This window comes from Canis aureus, chromosome 7 (assembly GCF_053574225.1).
Source record: "Canis aureus isolate CA01 chromosome 7, VMU_Caureus_v.1.0, whole genome shotgun sequence".
NCBI classification, from domain to species: Eukaryota; Metazoa; Chordata; class Mammalia; order Carnivora; family Canidae; genus Canis; species Canis aureus.
This window is the reverse complement of record NC_135617.1, coordinates 47,853,619-47,876,630: the sequence shown is the minus strand read 5'-3', so window position 1 is coordinate 47,876,630 and position 23,012 is coordinate 47,853,619. Positions and strand designations below refer to the sequence as shown.

Below are 23,012 nucleotides of genomic sequence, written 5' to 3'. Positions count from 1 at the left end.
CATCATTTCTACTTTCCTCAATACATCTAATATGAGATGTATCATCCAATAGGTTATTAGATGATACACTGTGACTCTACTGTTAGCCTCATCCATCACTGGATGTTCTAGAGTAAATTGTATAGTGTACTAATTTTTAATTTGGAGATATTTAAAGGTCTTGGGCTATATTCCTATCAATGTAGAAGTTTATTGTAAATAAATATCTTTGCTACCCTAATTATAGTACCCATGGGATAGTATTTACAAAATGTTATTATACTATCAAGGGCTTATGTTAAAGATTATTTTTATTATGTCACTTACAAATAAATATGAGCAGGTTAAACTAGAAAGAAAGAGGAAAACTTACATTTCATGTGTTATAACTTTGTGTGATTGAAATTTTTTTTCCTTAAAAAATAGCACCTTTCCCTGCAGTGTATTATGTCTTCTTCCTTCATCCCCCTACTCCCAAGATATGAAATGAATGGGGCCAGAATATAATGGATACTTTAATAGTTGCTCTTATTTAATGTTGTACCCTCAATTAAATAATAACTAATTAAAAAAACTTGTATTTGTTATGTTTCTCCTAATTTTGTTAGCATATTTCAACCCAACAATAAATTAGAAATCAAAGAAAGATAAAATAAGCTAGCAAAGCAAAATACTGCCTATAGTAAATACTTGGACTGTATCACATGGAGTAACTGGTAATGCAATCTGAATTTGTAAACAGATGTTTATATTAACGTTTATTTTAAAATCATTTAAAATGATGAAAGCATCTTCCTTTGGGATTATTACAGACCCCTTTGGTAAATTTGTTTCCTAATGCAGTTACATTTGGTTAATATGTACCCATTTTTATTTACTTCTATCAGGTTCTTGCTGTCACAGATTTTATATCAGAAATGCAATCTCTGTGAGAGATTTTTTCCCAATATCCATAGTGGTGCAGTTTTCTGTGTTTCTTTCTGGATTAGTTCTCATTTTGAAATCAGAAAATTGTGTGGGCATTCATGTGCTAGAAAAAGGTTTAGTGCATAGGGCCTTCCACCAATTGAGGGCTGAAATGAAAGCCTCATTCATGTGTCCATGTATTCTAGTTGTTTGTTAGCTCTGTCCCATCACCTATTCCAGCCTTTGGCACTACTTTGAACTATTTCTTTCCTTTTTTACGTGGGATGACACACACTTTTATATAGCTCAGTGATTATTGTGAAAGTGTTCTAGGTGCCTTGTAAAATACTAATAAATTAGAAAGAATATATTCTTCTCCATTATTTATTGTCTTTGAATTATTCTTTTCCACCTCTGTAGAGAATGTTCACACCTCCTTAGAAATGTGTTCTGCATGGGGAATGTTCATGTCTTCTGAGAAATGTGCCTCTTAGAAATGTACAAAAAGCATTTGTTAAAATCAGCTTCTTGTTGTGTGAAGGGCATTCTAAAGGATACTCTGATTGTATACAAAGGAAACTAATAGATGTGGTCCGTTAAAACGTTTATATTCTGACAAACAAAGAAGACCATTTTATACACACACATATACCTACACACATCTCCACCCAAAGGTGTACTGGAATAATAATCACTGCAGCTTTATCCAGTAGCATAAATAGAGGTGGGAAATCTTATTTGCGAGGGGTGGTATCTGGATGCGGGTTATGTTACAAATTTAATGCCATTTAAGTGTTTCTGATGCAATTTATAGGCGCAATAAAATTCGGCAAAATAGAAGAAAAGAACTCCGCCTTACTCATAAAACCACTGCTAGGCTTTTGTTGTAAGCTCTATAATTTTATGTAATTATATATAAAGTGGTTAAACTTTAAAAAAAATCTTTTTCTCTTAATATGTCATAACTAGGTATAAAATTTATTTCCATGGTCTAATTTTAAGTGGCTGCAGAAGGCCCAATTGAAGATATGTCTGTTTTTACTTAACCATTCCCATTTTATTGGGGGTTTATGGGTGCATGTGTGTTTCATTTTTGGTTGAATAAACCTGTAAAGAAAAATTAAAGAGTGTTAGTAGCTTCTGTACAGCCAGATGAAGTCAACCGGTAGAGGAAATGCCATGTTGACTTCATTATGAAGGAATTTTAACATAGGTGTTTCCGAGCAGACAGAGATAAGAACCAAGAGCAGCAGCTAACTAGATGGGGCATAGTTTTGAAGATACAAGAGAATTCATTATTCTAAGAGTGTCATGTTGCCCAGGCGAGAAAATGACAGAGTTCTTAACAAGTGGAACTACTACTTGAAAAAGATAGAATTCAGGAAGCTGAATTTTGAACCTTATTAATGCATCTAGATTAGAACCTTCTATTGTAGCCGTATCAGGTTACCACAAATGTAGTAGATTAAAACAACACTCATTATATCATTCTATAGGTTAGAAATCTGACATGGGTCTCATCGAGATAAAAATCAAGAGGTTAGCAGGGCTATGGTTCCTTAGTGGAGATTCTAGGGAAGAATTTGCTTCCAAGCTTATTCATAGTGTTGGATGAATTGAGTTCCTTAGAGTGGGTGGGACTGAGGTCCTTGTTTCCTTGTTGGCTGTCAAGGTCCTGTCTTTGCCCCTACAGACTGCCCACATTTCTTAGGCTTTCCAGGAGCTGCTGGAGGTCTCTTTCTGGTACTTGGATGAGGGTCCTGTCACAGAGCCATCAACCACACATCACATATGTCCTCCTTAAGCTTCAAACCTCTCCAACTTCTGCTGCATCTTTCTGCTTCCATCCTGAGAAGAGCCAAACCTCGCATGATTAGATTGGCCTATATAGATATACAGGATAGTCTCCCCATCTTAAGGTCTTTAACCTTAACTGCTTCAGCATAGTCTCTATTGCCTTGTAACCTAACATATTCATAGGTTCCAGGGATTAGAGTGCAAATGTCTTTGGAAGGGCATTGATCTGTCTATCACAGTGAGGGCATTTCTTTTGGGGGGTTGCAAACAGCTTTTGCATTACTTTTCATCAGTTTTACAAGTAAAGCACCACTCTTAACTTATATAGAATATTAAATTTCTCTGGGGTTTTTTAGATAGGTTAATTCACTTTGCTGGCTTAACATGTTTTAAAGTGGAAAAAAGGATTAACAAATGATTTACAGAAAAATAAAAATAAAATTATATTTACAGAAACCTAAATTAGTTACTGATTTTCTTTTTAATGATGTGGGAAAAAAATAGGAAGATCTTTCCTGTCTGTTTGACTGGCTCTGTAGCTATGGCAAATATGTACCCTTTGTAATGAGATTGTGCATAGTGGCTGTGCCTTGTGGAAGTACTTTGGTATGAGAGCTATTTAGTAAATACATGGTCATAAACCTTTTAGCCTTCTAGGAGTTTGTTTTATTATTATTTATTTAACATTTTTAGAGAACTTCTACTCGGGGCAAGACTTGGTGCTAGGTTCTAAGGATACCTACTTAACTTCTCTTATAGGGCTTAACGATCAGAAAACAGTTAAAGAATTTTAACTAAAGTAATTACAATAAATCATAATGATTGTTAGCATAGTAGAGATAGAGATTTTGTGAGAGTACATAGTATCATGGAAATAATGAAGCCTTGCAGAGGTTTTTTTTTCAGAGTATTCTTGTACCTTATCTATAACTAGAAGTTTTAGGTTTCTGTTAGCTGCCTGACTCCATAGTTTCATAGGGATTTCTGGATTATGGATGCTGGTAGTCTTCCTGGAAAGCAAAATTTATGATTGCTTATGCTTTTCAAGTAGTTTTATTATCTTCATTTATTAAGTTTCCTATTGTTCACTTAGTGAATTTCTTTAAAACACTGATTGTCCTCCAGTTAAGTAATAAAGAAAATTATTTTACAGTGTGTTAGGCATAAAGTGCTAACAAAGTACAAAATGGTGATGATGCTATGTGAAATAACTTTCTTAAAAAGCCCAAGAAAGCATTGTGGTAGTAACTAATATATTTGCAGCTAAAAATGATTTGTTTAGTGCTGTACTTTCTGTAATGATGGAAGTGTTCTGTACCTGTGCTAGTCCATCCAGTTTTATTCACAAAACAAAATTCAGTGAACTGGGCTGAGGAGAGACAGACTGCTAAGACTCACTAAAGGTTTAATGCCCTCTCAGTTGTTTATAACTACTATTTAGAAAGAAGTTCTGTAGAAGATAATGCAAAGTGAATTAAAAGCTCATTTTTAATTGAGCTACCTTGGTCTGTGACCTACTACATACATACGATCTCAAGGAGGCTTCTAAGGGCATCCATCAAATGAGCCTGAGTCTCTTCTGAGATCTTACAGAGATTTGTTCCTAATTACCTGATTTAAAGCCCCTCCCCCAGTGCTTTATGATATTACCTTAGTCTTTTTTTTCTTCACAGAAACATCACTAGCTGAAATGACCATTTTTATTCTTTCATTTTTTTAAATGTTTGTCTGCAGCAGAAGCTCCATGAGAGCAAAAAATTTGTCTACCTTGTTTACCGCTATCTTTCCATCACTTACAGCAAGGCTGGCCAAATAAGACCGCAGTAAACACTTGAATGAGTGAATAAATGGGAGAAAACACTTTCAGGTTTTAAAATTTTACCTCTTGCTGGGGCACCTGGGTGGCTCAGCGGTTGAGCATCTGCCTTCAGCCCAGAGCCTGATCCTGGAGATCCTGGATCGAGTCCTGCATCCGGCTCCCTGCATGGAGCCTGCTTCTCCTTCTGCCTATGTCTCTGCCTCTCTCTCTCTCTCTCTCTCTCTCTCTCTGTCTCATGAATAAATAAATAAAATTTAAAAAAATAAAAAATAAAAATTTACCTCTTGCTTAGTTGTCTTTTTTTTTTTTTTTTTTTAATTTATGATAGTCACACAGAGAGAGAGAGAGAGAGAGAGGCAGAGACATAGGCAGAGGGAGAAGCAGGCTCCATGCACTGGGAGCCCAACGTGGGATTCGATCCCGGGTCCCCAGGATTGCGCCCTGGGCCAAAGGCAGGCGCTAAACCGCTGCACCACCCAGGGGTCCCCTCTTGCTTAGTTTTTAAAGCTACGGTTAAAAAAAAAACTTCAACTAAATAAATTTTAAAGACCTTATTGGCTTTGTTCAGTAATTCATGAATCAGGCAGCATCCAGGTTAATAGAAATGAGCTACAAGGAGCTATACAGAATGAAAGACCTCTATAGGCAAAAGGGAGTAGGAATGAGGAAATTATACTAGATAAAATGAGGCTTGATTATTGCAAGGTCACTTTCCTTTAGGGCATGGCAGGGGTCTGTCAGGCAGATAACTTAATAACTAGTACTGATTAGGTGATTCCTGACTGTTTTAAGATTCCATTTCTGGGAAAGCTGAAACTGTAATTAAGTCTTAGTTTCATGTTGTGAGTGTAAGTGACTCCATTTTGGACCTGTTGTCTTGTTTTTAACACTACTAAATGTTGAGAGTGAAAGAGATGGTAGTTGGGACAAAAAGCTGGTGGCTTTTCTCTCATTTCCAAGGAAGAATTCTGATAAATATTCACTCTACCTTTGTAGAAATTGAGTGCTGGTTTTGTCCTTTGGGGATTTGGGATTCTTTCATGAAACCAGGAACTGATCATGGACAACTGGAAGTACTTTCTATTCCTCGGTGCGACCTCAGAAGGGAAACCCCTTTCTTTCTCCCCAATAAATGCAGATATTGAAAGTGTGTATTTAAAAAGTGAAACAAAGTAAAACCAAAAGTATTATATACCTTGCTATTTTTATCTATGAAATGAAACATTTAAACATTATGAACCAGTATAAATGGCTATTGAAGACCAAAGAAGCATACAGGGAAAGTATGTGACTTCTGGACTGTGACTTTTAGTTTGTCTTCATTAGCTGTCCCCTTCATCTCATCTTTCTCCCACTTTCTCCCCAAAACCTCCAAAACCTTGTGACCCTACTGTTCTTAGGGAACAGATGTGAGGGGTAATCCTAGAATGCCACAAACTTGTGTGGCAAACTTGATAGCCAATCTCAGAAGCATTCTATACTCTGTAAATTATTTGTGAGGGAATGAGAGATATCTATCAATTTTTAATATATTCATTCTGCTGGATGTTAGAACTTTATTCCATGGTCCTCCCATCCTTCAATTTTTCATTATTACTGTCTCAGGTGACCTTTTTTTTTAAATTGTCATTTGACTATTCTAGATCAACACCAAATCAGAACATCTTCTCTTTAGGAGGGTCATTAGACTACCAGAATATACACTAAAAACATAAAGGAATATAAAATTTTTACTTGTGAAAATAGAGATATTTGTTGGGGGCTTTAAATTTGTATATTGAGGGGCGACTGGGTGCCTCAGTTGGTTAAGCATTTGACTTTTGATTTTGGCTCAGGTCATGATCCCAGTGTTGTGAGACCAAGCCCCATGCTGGGCAACATGCTCAGTGCAGAGTCTCCTTGACATTCTCTCTCTCCCTCCTCTCCCTTCTCCCGCCCTCCCTTTAAAAAATGTGCGTATTGAAAATACCTATGTAAGGCTATAGTTTGTATCTTCTAAGGATGTATGTATTTTACTTTTTAAATCAACTTTATTGAGATATAATTTATATACAATGAAATGCACTCATTTTAAGGGTATGTAGTTCAATGACTTGACTTTTGTAAGGTAGAGGTTTTTTTTTTTTTTTAAGATTTTATTTATTTGAGAGAGAGAGAGCTTGAGATGGAGAGATCACAAGCAGTGGGGATAGGTAGAGGGGAAACAGACTCTCTGCTGGTAGCTCAATGTGGGACTCGATCCCAGGACCCTGGGATCATGATGTGAGCTAAAGGCAGACGCTTTACTGACTGAGCTACCCAGGCACCCTTAGAAGTATTTTTGATAAAGAAATGAGGTGCAGTCTTGTAGTTCATTGGATTATTGTAGCTTAGAAATTGGAATAAATAGGAAAATATGAAAGTGCGAAACCAACCTAAATTACAGTAGAAGTTATTATAGTTCCTTCCCAATATAGGAACCTACATGATCTTGATTTTTATTGGATATGTGAATCTCTTGGAATCATACAGATTCTCTCAGTTGTCGAGAAATATAGATCATTTACACTATGTATTGGCTGGTGGTAGTTTTTTGGGGGAGTTTTTTAAATGCAAAGTTGAGTAAACTTCATGCTTAAGGAAAAATAATTTACGTTCAGTTTATAACAGAGTTTTATTGATTGTGTTCTCATTTGGAATAACTGCAGGGAAAATCACCAGGGCTAACACAAGTTGGATACCATTTACTAGGGATTTAGCTTATAAAAAGAAACTCATTTCAATTTCAGTGGTGACAGCTGTTGAGTGAATTTTCCTGTGATGTCCTTCACAGCAGGAAATGATATATTGTAACTTCATCTTCCTTGATATCTTACCCACCCAACAAATCCAAACTGCAGGGACTAAGCTTTCTAAATGTCTGAGTAGGTAGCTTATGTGGGCAGACTATTTTTTTTCAACGTCTAAAGTGGGTAAAATTGTGATTGCAAAAGTGGATATATGTGGGTGATATACAAAACCTTTGTTTCCTCTTTCCTGAAATTGTTTTTCCATTTGTGCCATGATCACACCTGGCTTTATGTGAAAAGTTTGTATTGGCTTGGTATGCTTTTATAGAATGATGCAGGAGATTACAGTTTATTTTGAAAGATGTATTAGCTTACTTTTTAATAGTTCAAATAAATGTTTCTTTGATACAGAGATCAGTTTTGATTACTTGTGATGCATTCTTCACTGCTTTTTTATTTTATACCAGTTTTTAAGATATGATAAACTATAGGCTGCCAGACAGAAAGAAGTAAATAGGTTTTACATGCTATTGTTTTATGACCCTCTGAATCTATCTGTTGTGGAGGAAGGAGGGCAGAGAGGCATTCCCTGAGGATGGCAGATGAATTCTCTCCAGTCTGGCCGAGTTTTGCTGTCATCCATATTCATATCCAACCTATCATGCATGGCTTCTTACGAATGGGAGAAGAATGGACAGTTATAATTAGATGTTGAAGTGGGCAGGCAGCCCCCAAAACTCCCAAATATAAATGTGTCACAGTACCCCCCCAACCCCGTGAAGAAACATTTCAGTTTACCTCCAAAATAATGAGAATTCAAGATTGCTTTCCTAACACTATAGGTGACAAAAATGTGGCTCAAGTTTAAAAACCTGATTCCTAAGTGAAATGTGAAAACAAACATATTTGCAATAGACTTGAGGCACTTCCTTTAGTGGACCCAATTGCAGTTTATATTCTGCTTATGACTAGCAGAGACCATCTTGAAGTCAGGATAAGTCAGTTGGCTACTATTACAGGTATGCCTAGTACTCAAGAGAGTCATTTGATTGCCGCATGTTGTTAAGTCCTCCTGCTCATTGTGTAGCATTGCATGAGAGTCACCTGAACCAAATGTAATCTTCATATGTAATTTTATGTATATGTATAAATATTTATTTATTTATTTATTTATTTATTTATTTATTTATTTATTTATTTATTTGGGGGGGGGCAGAGAGAGGGAGAGAATCTTAAGCAGGTCCCATGCCCAGTGCAGAGCCTGACTCAGAGCTTGATCTCATGACCCTGAGATCATGACCTGAGCTGAAATCAAGAGTTGGATGCTTAACTGGCTGAGCCACTTAAGTGCCCTATAATTTTAGAATACCTAAGTGAAATTAATATCAATAATCTTATTTAACTTATACCCAAAATACCATGTCAACATGTAATTAATATGAAAAATGTTTAATGAAATGTTTTACATTATCTTTTTCATACTAAGTCTTTGAAACCCATGCATATTTTACATTTATTGAACCTCTTAAATCAGACCAAGCTACATTTCAGGTGCTTAATGATCATAGTTGGCAAATGGCTACTATATTGGACAGTGTAGCTCTACAAGATTGGATTCCATTGAAATCTCATATTCAAGGTTGAATTTTTATACTTTGAAAACTTTCTAAGGATGTACGTGTAGACAAAACTTTCCAGATCATGAGGTTATTCAAGAACATCTAAATTCTCTTACTTCAAGATTAAATATTTTATATGTTAGTATAAAGAAGGTAGGGAAGAAATGTATTTTTTCTCATATTCAAGAGAAGAAATTGGTGAAGGTTAAGAATAGAGAAAACCAATAACCAAAATGTTTAAATGTCATAAATTTAGGCCTGAATAATCATGATGATAATGATAACAATTTGAGTAAAAAATGTTGTGATAAACTGTTTTAAAGATACCTCATGGGATCCTCATAACAGCCCTTTTAAAACGGTACTTTCGTGATCCCTTTTATGATCTCTGTTTACCAGTGAGGAAACAGAATAAAAGGTGTTTACCAAGTCACACAGATGGTGAGTGTATGCAAACCCATGACTAGTGGCTTCTGAAACCTGTGGTAGTCATTACTCGGCTTACTCTGTAATTATTCTGTTCTGCCTGCATGTTTGCCTTGGGTAAGTGGACCTGGGAAATGCATGCAAACGCAGAGTAGCTGCAGCTAATTCCTAAAGTGTTGAAACTATTCTGGGACTCCTTGTTTACTCCCTCAAGTTTTCATTCCTGGTCAGAAAAGGAGAAAATGATTGGAGAAGTGATCACCCATGAAAAGCTGACTTTTGACCTCTCATTTTTGTCAGTTATGTCCTGTGGCATTTATGTCACAGTAGTGGAGCTTGTGAATACCACTCTTGGAGCCAAGGTGTGATGATCCATCTTCTGCTAACGATCAACACCACAGCATGAGAAGCTTTTTTTTTTTTTCTTAACCAGCTAATCTTGCAGTGAGACTCACAAATCCACTCTCATGTAATTTCTTTTCTGTTTCCAGCTCTCAGTTTCAGCACTCAAAAACAATTCCCCATTGAGTACCTAAGTGCTCATATTGATATTTGTGGTGCATTGAACAGGACTTAAATTTTTGTTGTTTCTGCCTTTCACTTATGATTCATGGATCAGATGTGTGCAGCTGTATCTGTTTCAGATTTATCTTTATGTATATCCACTGTATTTTTATTCTGTAAATCAGATGTGTGGTAGTGTTTTCGGAAAACTCCAGCTCTGTGTTGATGTGATTAATTATATATTCTTTTTTTTTTTTTTTTTTAATTTATTTATGATAGTCACACACAGAGAGAGAGACAGAGGCAGAGACACAGGCAGAGACAGAAGCAGGCTCCATGCACCGGGAGCCTGACATGGGATTCGATCCCGGGTCTCCAGGATCGCGCCCTGGGCCAAAGGCAGGCGCCAAACCGCTGCACCACCCAGGGATCCCGATTAATTATATATTCTTGTCTCATTTATCTCTCCACCACATCCCCCACCATTGGATTGATTTAATTTGATTTAAAATAGGATCATCTTGAATTTGATTACAAAAAAATATAGATATTTTGAAAGGCTTACTTTTCAACCTTTTGGGTTTTAATTTATTTGAAACTGTTAGCTTTATAATTTTCGATTTACTGTAATTTTTAGCTATATTGGAAAACTAACTTAGTGCTTACCTCTTACTGTTTAATGAGCAAGATAATATGGGAGGAAAAAGTTCCTCAGATGTGACTGAGTTTTAATTAAATTGCATGTGGAATGCCTGGGTGGCTCAGTTGGTTAAGTTAAGCATCTGACTTGATTTCAGCTCAGGTCATGATCTTTCAGGGTCAAGGGATTGAGCCCCACATTAGATGCACGCTCAGTGTGGAGTGGAGTTGGCTTGTCCCTTTCCCTCTGTTCTCCCTCCACTCACACTCTCTCTGAAATAAAATTTTTAAAAAAGCTACATGTAAGTTTATTGAGCAAATGATACAGTAAGAAGATGCTTCTATATATTTTATATATACCATTAGTTTTCTTTTTTTTTTTAAAGATTTTATTTATTTATTCATGATAGTCACAGAGAGAGAGAGAGAGGCTCAGAGACACAGGCAGAGGGAGAAGCAGGCTCCGCGCACCGGGAGCCCGACGTGGGATTCGATCCCCGGTCTCCAGGATCGCGCCCTGGGCCAAAGGCAGGCGCCAAACCGCTGCGCCACCCAGGGATCCCCATTAGTTTTCTTATAATAGATTAGATAACAGCACCATCACCTCAAACAAAACAAAAAAATGATAGTCACTGAAGTACTTTTGTGTAAGCAAAGGGTTTGTTATACACAATTGTAAAATTGTCTTAGACAATACTAATTTGCATATGTTTAGGTTTTTAAATGCTTAAACTTGACAAAACCTTGAATTTTCATTAAAACGGTGACTGGTGCTATGTTATTAAAAACAGAAATAAGATTTAAAGTTTGCTTTTAATTTTAATGGTTTTTGTTTAGAGACTTATATTATAGGACCTAGCTACCCAATTTCATTTTTTTTCCTCCTTTGTCTCTGCTTGCCTTTTCTACTATGTGGCCCAACTTCTTTATCTGTAAACTGTGGCTTAGAAATTTCCTTGGCTTTCCTTATCTCTTTCTGCTTGCCCATCTGATATGTGCTCACCCTTCACATTCTGAGAAAAATAGATTTTATTAGTCCAAAATGCCACCTCCTTATCACATGCTTGCTTTTAAACCCCTCCAACAGCCTAATACATTCACATCACATACTTCTATGAACTTGGTCAAAATTTAAGGATGTTTTAATGCATATAAAATGTTAAACTGCATGCAAATGATAAAAATACTAAAACACCTATCCAGGCCTTTGCCTTTTCTGTGGTCATGGCGTCCTATTTCTTTTTTCTTTTTTTTTTTTAAGATTTTGTTTATTTATTCATGAGAGACACAGAGAGAGGCAGAGACCTAGGCAGAGGGAGAAGCAAGCTCCCTATGGGGGGCCCAATGCAGGAATCAATTCCAACATCCTGGGATTATACCCTGAGCCAAAGGCAGATGCTCAACCACTGAACCTACCAGGCATCCCTTGACATCCTACTTCTAAGCCTCTGAACTCAAATTATTTTCTATTATCTTCTGCTCTTCCACGTACTCCACAGTCTCATTCTCATGATTGTCTGTCTTCCTCTCATCTCAGCCTTACCTACTGGTTGCTCAAGTCTGTTTTGAAAGCATGTAACTCTATCACTGCCATTTCATTGCTTAATTAGCTTTATTGCTGCCCATTGCTTATTTCTCTTCCCATCCTTTTACAAGAGACCTGTTTTCTGCAGGCTTGAGGAACATTTGTTTTGAGTGTTGTTGTGGCTCTCCTCACATTGTTCTTTCTGGATTGTTTCTGGATTCTTTACTCCTTTTTGATTTTTTCCTTGGTCACAGAGATATTTAATGAGTGATTGATCGAGTGGCTAAAGAGACTCTTAAAAGGTTTGGGCTTTTATTGATTATTTTGGGTTTTTGATAATTAGAATTAGATGAGGATAATGACAGGGATGTGGAAAAAGTCTGACAGTCTAATGATAAAAATTAAATTTAATCCTTGGATTTTGTCCATTCATGTGGTTCTACTAAGGGTAATAAAGTTGTTTATTTTGCAGGTACAGTGTAGTAATTGTTACATTTTAGCAGAAGTACCCTATAGTGTTCTAATGTAATTGAATACTCATTGAATCGCATCTTTATTGTTTTCACTACTTTCCTGGCTTTTTGGTAACTTGAGAAAACTGTAACATTTCACCCTTCGTGTCTTTCATTTGATACTATAGCAAATAAAAATAAAATAAATATATATAAATAAATAAAAATAAAAATAGAAAATTTTCTGCTGTATATGTGTATCTTGAACTAATTGGAAATTGTATTTGTTGTTAAAAATTACTATTTCTATGTTACTAATCACTCCAATACAGTGATTAAAAAATGTTCATAAAGTTTATTTTTTAAATCATGAAAATAAGAATATATTTTGACAGTTCAACATGTATATTTTTGTTTATTAGTGTAGTCCCTGTATTCATTTGGAATTGGGATGATACAAAGCTGATATGAGTGTTGAATGTGTGTTATAAAGGTGCCTCACCTTTCCTGGATACCTCCTAGGAATCTCATTTAGCAACATTCCTTGGCAATTCCAAGTAAAACCCAAAAAGACTCAGTTTCATGAGCTAATGTGAATTGTTCTTAAGGATTTTTATTCTTTATGGTGGTGTTCTTTGTTCTGTTTTGTTTTTTCTTCTGCATTCATTGCCTTCCTGTCTTTGTCAGTTGCCACTGCTTTACTTCAGCTCCTCACCCTGTAATGCTGCAATATTCTTCCAACTGATTTGGTGTTGTCCGGTCCTGGCTCTTTGTAGTATTTCTTCACACTGCTTTCTTTCTCAAGTGTAAACATTAATGTAAATTCTTGCCTAAAGTCTTTTCATAATTCTTTATGCTTACACAGTGTTGGAAAAAATGCTTCTTGTGATTTGCCTTTTTTGTATCTGAAAATTCCTGCCACCTCTGTTTCATCTATCCATTCCTCGTTCAAACACGTTTTAAATAGCTGTGATGTACGAACTCCCTAATCAAGACATAAGTTGACCCTTTTGGTCATGAATGAGTAAAGGAGAAATCTCAGTCCTAATTCTGATCCTTAATGCCTTCATTTGCATCAGTTTTCCTACCATGGGTTTCATGCTTGCCCTTACTGGGTTGGCTGGTGGCCATCTTTCTGTCTATTAATATTTTTATAAGTGTGATGTCTATATATAGTTTTCCTTATATTCTGTCTGTAGTTATTTATATCCTATAATAGGTCTCTCCATTAATCATTGCTACCATTCTCCTTTTAATTTTTCCCCCTTGGAATTTAGCTCTTTTGCATAGACCATCAAAGCATTTTATAGTACCATTCAGGCAAGTGTGTGTGTCCTCTTAAATGTCCTCTCTTTGTACTTAGTATATTGCAATAATCTGGGCTGAGAAAAACTTTCTTGTGTATAGTATATCATTTGGCTCTCTTTATTCAGTAACTATACTCATATTTGTACATCATGTTACCATTTACAGAGGACATTTGTATTTGTTAATCTTTTTGATCTGAACAGTCCCTGTAGATGATTATAATCAATTTGTAGACCGAGAAGCTGGGTCAACAAAGTAGCCTAGTACCTCGCAACAGAGTGATGGCTCCTCTACAGGATCATGCTGCCTTCTTTCCCATCCTGTCTTTTTTGTACCTACTGGTCAATACTGCAGTTGTTCTGTGTCCTGGAATATGATTTACTGATTTTATTTAGCACTTTGAATATATCATTTCATTTCTCCAGCATTTCTGTTAGTTTGCAGGGCTGGCATCATTAATTCAGTTTACAAATGAGGATAGTGCAAATCAAGATGGTTAAATGCCTTGCCTCAGTTTGCCAGACTAATGATTTAAAAGCTGATCTGAAGAAGAGATCTTGAGATTCTAGCCTACGCTATTTTCATTGCCTCATGCTGCCTCTTTGCTCTACTGTAAGATATGTTGGAAAGTAAAATATGTCTTTATTCTCGAGATTCTACTGAAACAACTGTCTATATTAAAATGTAAAATACTTAAATGACAACTTTTGGCTTAATTTAGCATGAATTTTATATGGCATGCTACTACTATCATAAACAGAATGGATAGAATCCAGCAATGCATTAATTGTCAGAAATATGTTACTGGGGACTCCTGGGTTGTTCAGCGGTTGAGTATCTGCGTTTGCCTCATGTCATGATCCCAGGGTCCAGGGATCGGGTCCGCATCAGGCTCCCTACAGGGATCCTTCTTCTCCCCCTGCCTGTGTCTCTGCCTCTCTCTGTATGTCTCTCATGAATAAATAAATAAAATCTTAAAAAGAAAAGAAATATGTTACTGAAGGGAGAAATATTACCAAAGGTAAGATGATGTGTTTTAGGCCATAGGATCATTCTGTACTGCTCCTTGACATTCTGCTCATTCTACTCTCAGTAATTCTCAGGCCATTCTTAGCCCATGGAGGGAGGCAGAGTCCCAGAGTAGGAGGGGAAGTCTACATTTTGAACAGTCTCCTAGCCAGAGAGAGGCTGCAGCATCCCAAGATATCCCCTAGGTTTGCTTCATAATTCATACCCATTGTTAAATCAGCAGATTGATTATAAGAACTGTAGCCTTTCTACAGAGCATTTGAGTGTGTGTATTGTTTAGCAGCAAGAATCCATACTGAGCAGCTATTAAGCAGAGTCTGGAATTTTTCATGATTGTAATCGCTTACTCCAGGATTTCCTTTTAGTTGTGGATCTGCATAAATCTTGCTTTGATTGTGGTTGTCTATGTAATCTAGCAGCTGTTGTTCATTATGTCATACTTGAATGCCTGCATCTGAATCAGTGTTGATGGAGTTGAGCATTGTGTCAAGGAGCTGACAGTTTACAAAGGTAGATGGCTTTAGATAGTATATACCATGCTATATTTCCTAATTTGTAAATGATACAATAGAAAAATGCATTGCAGGGAAGAGGATGGCATGGTATAGTGCAGAAACCAGGAATGGAGAATTAAAAGTCAAGTTCCTGCTACACTACTGAGTTGCTATCTGAACCAGGTTCTAACTCCTCCGAGCCCCCATTTCCTCATTTTTCATTTTTTAAAACATTTTTTTAAAAGATTTTATTTATTCATGAGACAGAGAGAGAGAGAGACAGAGACACAGGCAGAGGGAGAAGCAGGCTCCATGCAGGGAGCCCGACATGGGACTCAGTCCAGGGTCTCCAGGATCATGCCCCAGGCTGAAGGCAGCACTAAACTGCTGAGCCACCTAGGCTGCCCAATTTCCTCATTTTTCAAATGTAAATAAAAACTCTCTGGTTGTTGTGAGGATGTAATTAGAGGGATACTTTGCACATGTAAAGTGCTATTCAGATGTTACTTGTTTTAATAAACAGTAATTACCATATGTCAGGTCCTTGAACAAAAATTATTTTAGTTCTGGGGCACCTGAGTGGTTGGTTAAGCGTCCAACTCTTGATTTTGGCCCAGGTTGTATTAGGTTCATGAGATTGAGCCCTGTGTTGGGCTCTGCGCTCAGCGCAGAGTCTTGAGATTCTCTCTTACCTTCTGCTCCTCCCCCATGTGTGTATTTTTTCTCTCTCAAATAAATAATCTTAAAAAATAAAGGAAATTATTTCAGTTCAGACTTCCTATCAACACTGCAAAGCAGGCATTATTGCCTTTATTTGACAGATAAGAAACTTGGGATATAGTCTACAGAGCTTGCTGAAGGACTTATGCTAGTAAGTGATGGTTTCTTATTTAAGCTCCAGTTTATTCTTTTTTTTTTTTTTAAGATTTCAATTATTTATTTATTCATGAGAGACACACAGAGGCAGAGACACAGGCAGAGGGAAAAGCAGGCTCTCTGCGGAGAGCCTGATGTCGAACTCAATCCCAGGACCCTGGGATCCTTACCTGAGCCAATGGCAAATGCTCAACCACTGAGCCACCCAGGCATCCCAAGCTCCAGTTTATTCTTAACTGTGCTGCCGTGCTGTTAATAAGGGATCACTCGTAGAGATTTGAACTTTAACTACTGTTTGCATTACGCTTCTAAGAAATGGAAATGACATGTTACGCTAGGAATCAGGAGATCCAGACAATCACTATATTTTTGTATTATTTTTGGGTAAGTTTTTAAAATATATTCTATTAAATACATATAAAACACTTGGCTATGTTTCTGCTAAGGTATATATGTAAAATGTGATTTTAATCTGTTTCAGAATAAAATTTCCTTTGACGTGATTAAAATATATTGTACAAATCTTATTTTAATATTTTCTTTTTATTTTAGTCATTCATACACTGGTCAAGATTACAGCATACAGAAAAATGCTGGGAAGATTTCTTTAGATCAGATCGATTCGGTAAGCTTCACATCCTTTTAATAAACTAGACCTTTGTCAGTGAAGAAGCACAGATTTTCTTTGGAGATTATTTTGGGGTGAGAAGATAGGAGAGATTATCATTTCATTGTTTGCCAGTCATTTTTAAAGGAGATCCCATGTGCTATACATGTGATTGTTTTTAATCATAGGAAAACTAAATAAGAAAATTGTTTGTATTCTGATAAACAGATTTTTTTTTTTTTTTTTTTTTTTTAAGACAGGGAAGCAGGGGAGAGGGAGAGGGAGAGGAAGAGAGAAAATCTGAAGCAGGCTCCAAGCCCAGCATGGGGCTGATGTGGGGCTTGACCTCATGGCCCTGAGATCATGACCTGAGCTGAAACTAAGAGTCGGATGCTTAACCAACTGAGCCTTCCAGGTGCCACTGATAAACAGAATTTAATCAGTTATTTCAAAGGGGAATTCTTTTAATTGGTGATCACTAAATACTGTTTGTCTGGGGCAGCCCGGGTGGCTCAGTGGTTTAGCGCCGCCTTCGACCCAGGGTGTGATCCTGGAGACTGGGGATCAAGTCCTGCATAGGGCTTCCTGCATGGAGCCTGCTTCTCCCTCTGCCTGTGTCTCTGCCTCTCTCTCTCTCTCTCTCTGTATCTTTCATGAATAAATAAATAAAATCTTTAAAAAAAAATAGTTTGTCTGTTTATATTTAAATACCGTAGACATTGAGGGGGGCATACCTGGCTGGCTCAGTTGTTAGAGCACATAACTCTTGATGTCTGGGTTGTGAGTTTGAGCCCTACACTGCATATAGAGATTACTTAAATATATAAACTTTAAAATAAATTGAATAAATTAGTGAGTGAATGAATGAATGCCCACCTACCTACCTACCTACCTACCAACCAACCTTACACATTGGGAAAAGAAGAGTTGGAAAATATTAAGTGCATCAGTTTGCTAGGGCTGCTGTAACAAAATACTACAGACTGATGCCTTGGAAAACAAATTTATTTTCTTGCAGTTCTGGAGGTTAGAACTCTGATATGAAGCTGTTGGCAAATTGATTTCTTCTGAGGCCTTTTTCCTTGGCTTTTAGATGACCACCTTCTCCCTGTGTTCCCATGTGATCTTTCCAGTATGCTCATGCATCCCTGGGTGTCTCTTCCTCTTCTTAGGACATTGGACTAGGCCCCTACCCTCATGACTTCATTTAACCTTAATTACCTCTTTAAAGATCCCATCTCCAAATACAGTCACATTCTGAGTTCTTAGAGGTTAGGACCTCAACATACGAATTTTGGGAGATTACAGTTCATTTTATAACACTAAGTATAGGCTTTTTTTGCTTGTGTTGCCACTAGATTAATGAACAGTTGATTTCAACTTCATTTTGTGGTTCTGTAGTAGAATGAAAGAGTAGCATACTTTACTATAATTTATAGAGTTTCTCTTTAATGCATTGTAGAATTTCTGCTCTATCCCAAAAAGGGAAAATACACCAGTCATAAATAATCTTTATTTAGATGGTTACCAAATTATTTACAATAAATTAAAAATACACTGACATTTTAATGCTTAGAAACAAGAATAAGGTGAGTAGGTAGGAAGAGACCAAGAGTTTTTAGAGACCAGAATGAATAGTTGTCTTCCTGTTAGGAAAAATAGCAATCTAGTACTTGGAGTTAATATGTCTAGAAATAATAATAGGATTGCCCATTTTGTACAGTTGAATTGAAATTTGTTGTTAAGGATGCCTCATCCTTTACTTTCCTCAAAGTTATTATCTTTAACCCTTCCTCCCTGCCGTATGATTTGTGTTTGTATTATGTGGATGGTTAGAAGTTAATTCTGTTCCTAATTCTATCAAGATGTTTTCCCATTCACAAGCAACAATGAGCTTCAGTGGATACTATAGGAAGACATAGAAATATAATCATTAATTCATTTGCTGAATATATATTGAGCCCATCAATTATGTACTAGCCACTGTGCTATGGATACAGAGGTGAATAAAACAGAAAATTCTCTAACTTCACGGACCTTACTTGAGGGAGGTAGACAACATAGTAAATAATAAATAAGCAATATAATGATAAATTATTTTAAGTGCTATAATGATCATATCTATGGGTCTCTGAGACCTTGGGCTAAATTAACAAAGATACATCTTTATTGGACCTCTAACTATATTGCCTCATTAATTAGTGTATTCCTTGATATCCTTAGTTTCTTCTTCATATGTTTTTTTTTAGATTTTTTTTCTTCCAACTGCATTCTGGCTTCCTTAATGACACTGTTTCTCCTGTGGCTCTCTCAAGTAGAGGCTGTTCGCTGTCCCTGTCCCTCCCCATCTTAAGATGAGTGTTTTCCTTGGTCCATATTCCCATTTCCAAAATCATTTCTTGCCTTTCATTGACAGAGCTCCAGCTCCTTTAAAGCTGTGTAATCCCATTAATACCATCTGATAGTTATCCTTGTTGCCAGTGCCCTTATCTCCTGCCCTCATCCATTGGTGACTGTAGCATGTTGTCATGGTTTCTTGCACTAGCACTACTCTGGATACTGTTCCTGGCCTCTATAATACCTATGTTAATAATTCATACATACTCTGGTCTTAGAATTCCTTTGTTCAATATCCACAGTCCTTTTTCTATCCCATTGTTACCAACTCTAGACCCTATGTTTCCCATTTCCATTATTTGGACTACTTCCAAAGTCTCTTTTAAGTATCTTCCTTGCTTCTGTATATAGTTTGTTCACTATACAACAGCCAGAGCTCTCTTTGTTTATCAGATCATGTCAGTCTTCTGATCCATACTCTCTATTGAGTTTCCATCATATCTAGACTAAAATCTAAACTCATGGGATCCCTGGGTGGCGCAGCGGTTTGGCGCCTGCCTTTGGCCCAGGGCACGATCCTGGAGACCCGGGATCGAATCCCACATCAGGTTCCCGGTGCATGGAGCCTGCTTCTCCCTCTGCCTGTGTCTCTGCCTCTCTCTCTCTCTCTGTGACTATCATAAATAAAAAAACAAACAAACAAACAAAAAAAACCTCATAACTATGGCCTGTAGTGCCAGTGTACTCATGGCATTTCTTCTCTGTTCTGGCTTGCTCACATGTTCCAGCCACTTGAACCTTCTTGCTATCTCTTGAACACACCATGTGCATTCTTTCTCAAGGTCTTTGCTTTTGTTTCCTTTACCTGGAACAGTATTCCTAGATCACATTTGACTAGAGTCCTATTTAAAATTCACATCTTAGTGCAATGCCAACTCCTCAGACAGGTGTTATGGGATGCCTAAATTAAAGTATTCCTCTCCTGTTTATATTTAATCCCAATACTCTATGTTATTTCCAGGGGTTTTGGAATTAGATGCTGTCTTTTTATGTCTGTGTTCATTGTCTGTCTTCTCCCATTAGAATGTAAGTTCTTTGTATTTGACTTCTTTGTTGTACACAGAGTAGTGTTCAACACTAGTGATTGGATGAGTAAAAAGTATTCAAGGAATTGTGCCAAAGGAAGCTAAAGTTGAACTGGATCTTGACAAATGGTTTGGCTTCAGCTAGATGGCATGGGGAGCAGGAGGGGTTGTACCCCAAGCAGGGTCAATGGAGTGACAAAAGTGAGAAGTTACAAAACATGACTGTGTGATCATGAAATAATCTAGCCTGCTGGAGCAAAGAGGTCATATTGGTAGAGTAACTTTTTTTATCCCTCCTGTCACAGTGCTTCTATGGCACTTGATTTATGCCTTTGTAAGAGCTCCTATTATAATTAATTGTGTGATTTTAACTTGTATAATAATGACTGTTTCTTTTTAGTTCACTTAACTGAATTAAAGGGGAAAATTATATTTTACTCATCTTCTTATTTCCCAAACCACCCAATACATATAGTTGAAAAATAGTTATATTGACAGAAACTTGGAATGTTCCTACTAAGGATGTTAAATTTCATTGGCGTTTTTAGATTGGAACAAAATTGAAGAAAAATAATTTGATAATAGTATGAAGGAACAAAGAAAGAACACATGAAAACAGTAGTCCTAGTGAGGGGAGATAGAGGCCTGACTGGATAAGTTTGGGGGTGGAAGAATTTCAAAGTTGTCAATAAGAGAAGTTGAAAAACCAGATGTTCTCTACAGGGAGCAGCAAAGGTAAACAAAGTGAGACCTGCTCCTGCTTTGGCAAAGTTGAACTTGCCAAGGAATACATGAGAGGGTGAGAATTAAAGTCTTGGGAGCAGGATATTGAGGAAGTTAAAGAGAATGCAACTGAAACCATAAATGAAAAAGTTTTTCTCTTTACTATCAATTTCTTTAGCACACTTATTTGAACTCACCTTTGGAGAACCCTTTCTCTTATTTTTGTGTTCTACTTTGTATTAGATTATTCTAAAATTTCACCTGTGGTTTAACAATTGTACTTTTGCACATTTATCCTGGGGAAATGCAATTTCCTATTCTCACAAAACCTGTACATTCATTTATTTGGAATAGCCCCAAGCTCAAAGCAACCTAGCTCTTTTAACAAGTAAATAGCTAAGGAAATTGTGGTACATCCATATGGACTATTACCCAGCAATAAAAAAGGAATGAATGATTGATACCTGCAACAACTTAGATGAATTTTGTGAGAATTATGCTGAGTAAAAAAGCCAATCTCAAAAGATTATATACTATACAATTCTATTTATATTAACACTCTTGAGATGACAATTATAGAGATGAACAGATTAGTAGTTGCCAAATGTTAGAGAATAGTGGGGGGTAAGGTTTTTTTTATTACTAGTGGATTGTATCAGGTGTCAGTTTCTTGTATTAATAGTTTTGCAAGGTATTCCTTTGGGGGAAACTGGGTGCATGATATCTCTGAGTTATTTTCTTAAAACTGCATATGAATCTATAGCTATCTCAAAAAGGTTAATTAAAAATTAAAAATAGAAAAAAATAAAATTAAAATTAAAAAATAAAATAAAATAAAATAAAATTAAAAAGTGGGTGAAATAAATTGTAATAATATGTTTTATTCAACCCAGGATACCCAAGATATTATCATCTCAACATGTAATCGATATAAAAATGTTAACAGTTCATCGGTAATTGCAATAAGAAATGCTTCTTCATAATTTTTGTTTCTAATAAGACTGAATTTACAATTTGCAAATTAGATTGGATTTGCAACAAATATTGTGAGGGGCCTGGTTAATCTTCCACATAACAAAAACCTCTTTTTTCTTGTAGCTTTCTACCAAATCCTTCCCACCGTGCATGCGTCAGTTACATAAAGCCTTGCGGGAAAATCACCATCTTCGTCATGGAGGTCGGATGCAGTATGGCCTCTTCCTGAAGGGCATTGGTTTAACATTGGAACAGGCATTGCAGTTCTGGAAGCAAGAATTTATCAGAGGAAAGATGGATCCTGACAAGGTAATTTTGAAAGAGCAGTAACCGAAATTTTAATTTGATTTGAAAACTAAAGGTCCGTTGGTCTATTTTTAAAGTATACCCCTGAAATGTAATTGAAAATTCTTTTTTTTTATTTTAATTTTTTTTTGTAGTTGAAAATTCTAAAAGATAAATTTGTCTACAATTTTATTCAGGTAAAAAGGAACTCATGTATTAATCTAATAGATGCTAAACAAAAGAATGAGAAAGTTTAATTGAAAGGATAAGATAGGAACAGCAGTGTAAGATTTCAAATAATGCTTAAATGAAAGATCTTTGTAGATATACTGCCAGGTGTCATTTAAGAACCGAAATTGTGTTCTGAGTTGTATTTCTATAGGACTGTAATATGTGTAGACATACATACATATGTAATGTTGTTTTCAGGACTAGGAGATATTGAGAACAAATAACACAGTTTTAGATGTTTTGTATTGTGTTATGCAGAATCTGTCATTGAGCATTTTTAGATAGACTTCTATCTCTAGAAACTTGAGAACTGTTTTTTGAGTCGATTCATCGTACTCAGATGCCCATTCCTGTCCTTATTTCTCTTTAGTAGTATTAGCTAATAACATTTTATTTTGGAAATATGGCGGGTTTTTTTTGACTCTTCCATGCCATGACTCAAGTTTTTATTTACTTTATTTTTTATTTTTATGTTTTAAAAAATATTTTATTTATTCATGAGAGACAGAGAGAGAGGCAGAGACATATGCAGAGGGAGAAGCAGGCTTCCTTTGGGGAGCCTGATGGCGAGACTCGATCCTGGGACTCTGGGATCATGACCTGAGCCAAAGGCAGACGCTCAACCACT

The 23,012-nt window shown here is 36.4% G+C and overlaps 1 protein-coding gene across 2 annotated transcripts in view; it reads left to right on the top strand.

Annotated features, from left to right (window-relative positions):
• The window catches only part of PRIM2 (DNA primase subunit 2), a 311,113-nt gene that overhangs the window by 185,988 nt on the left and 102,113 nt on the right, over positions 1-23,012 (top strand). For both annotated transcript variants that reach the window (XM_077903522.1, XM_077903523.1), the window contains exons 9-10: positions 16,694-16,766; positions 21,992-22,177. In XM_077903522.1, the coding sequence (XP_077759648.1) occupies positions 16,694-16,766; positions 21,992-22,177 (259 nt within the window). The remainder of the gene's footprint in view (positions 1-16,693; positions 16,767-21,991; positions 22,178-23,012) is intronic.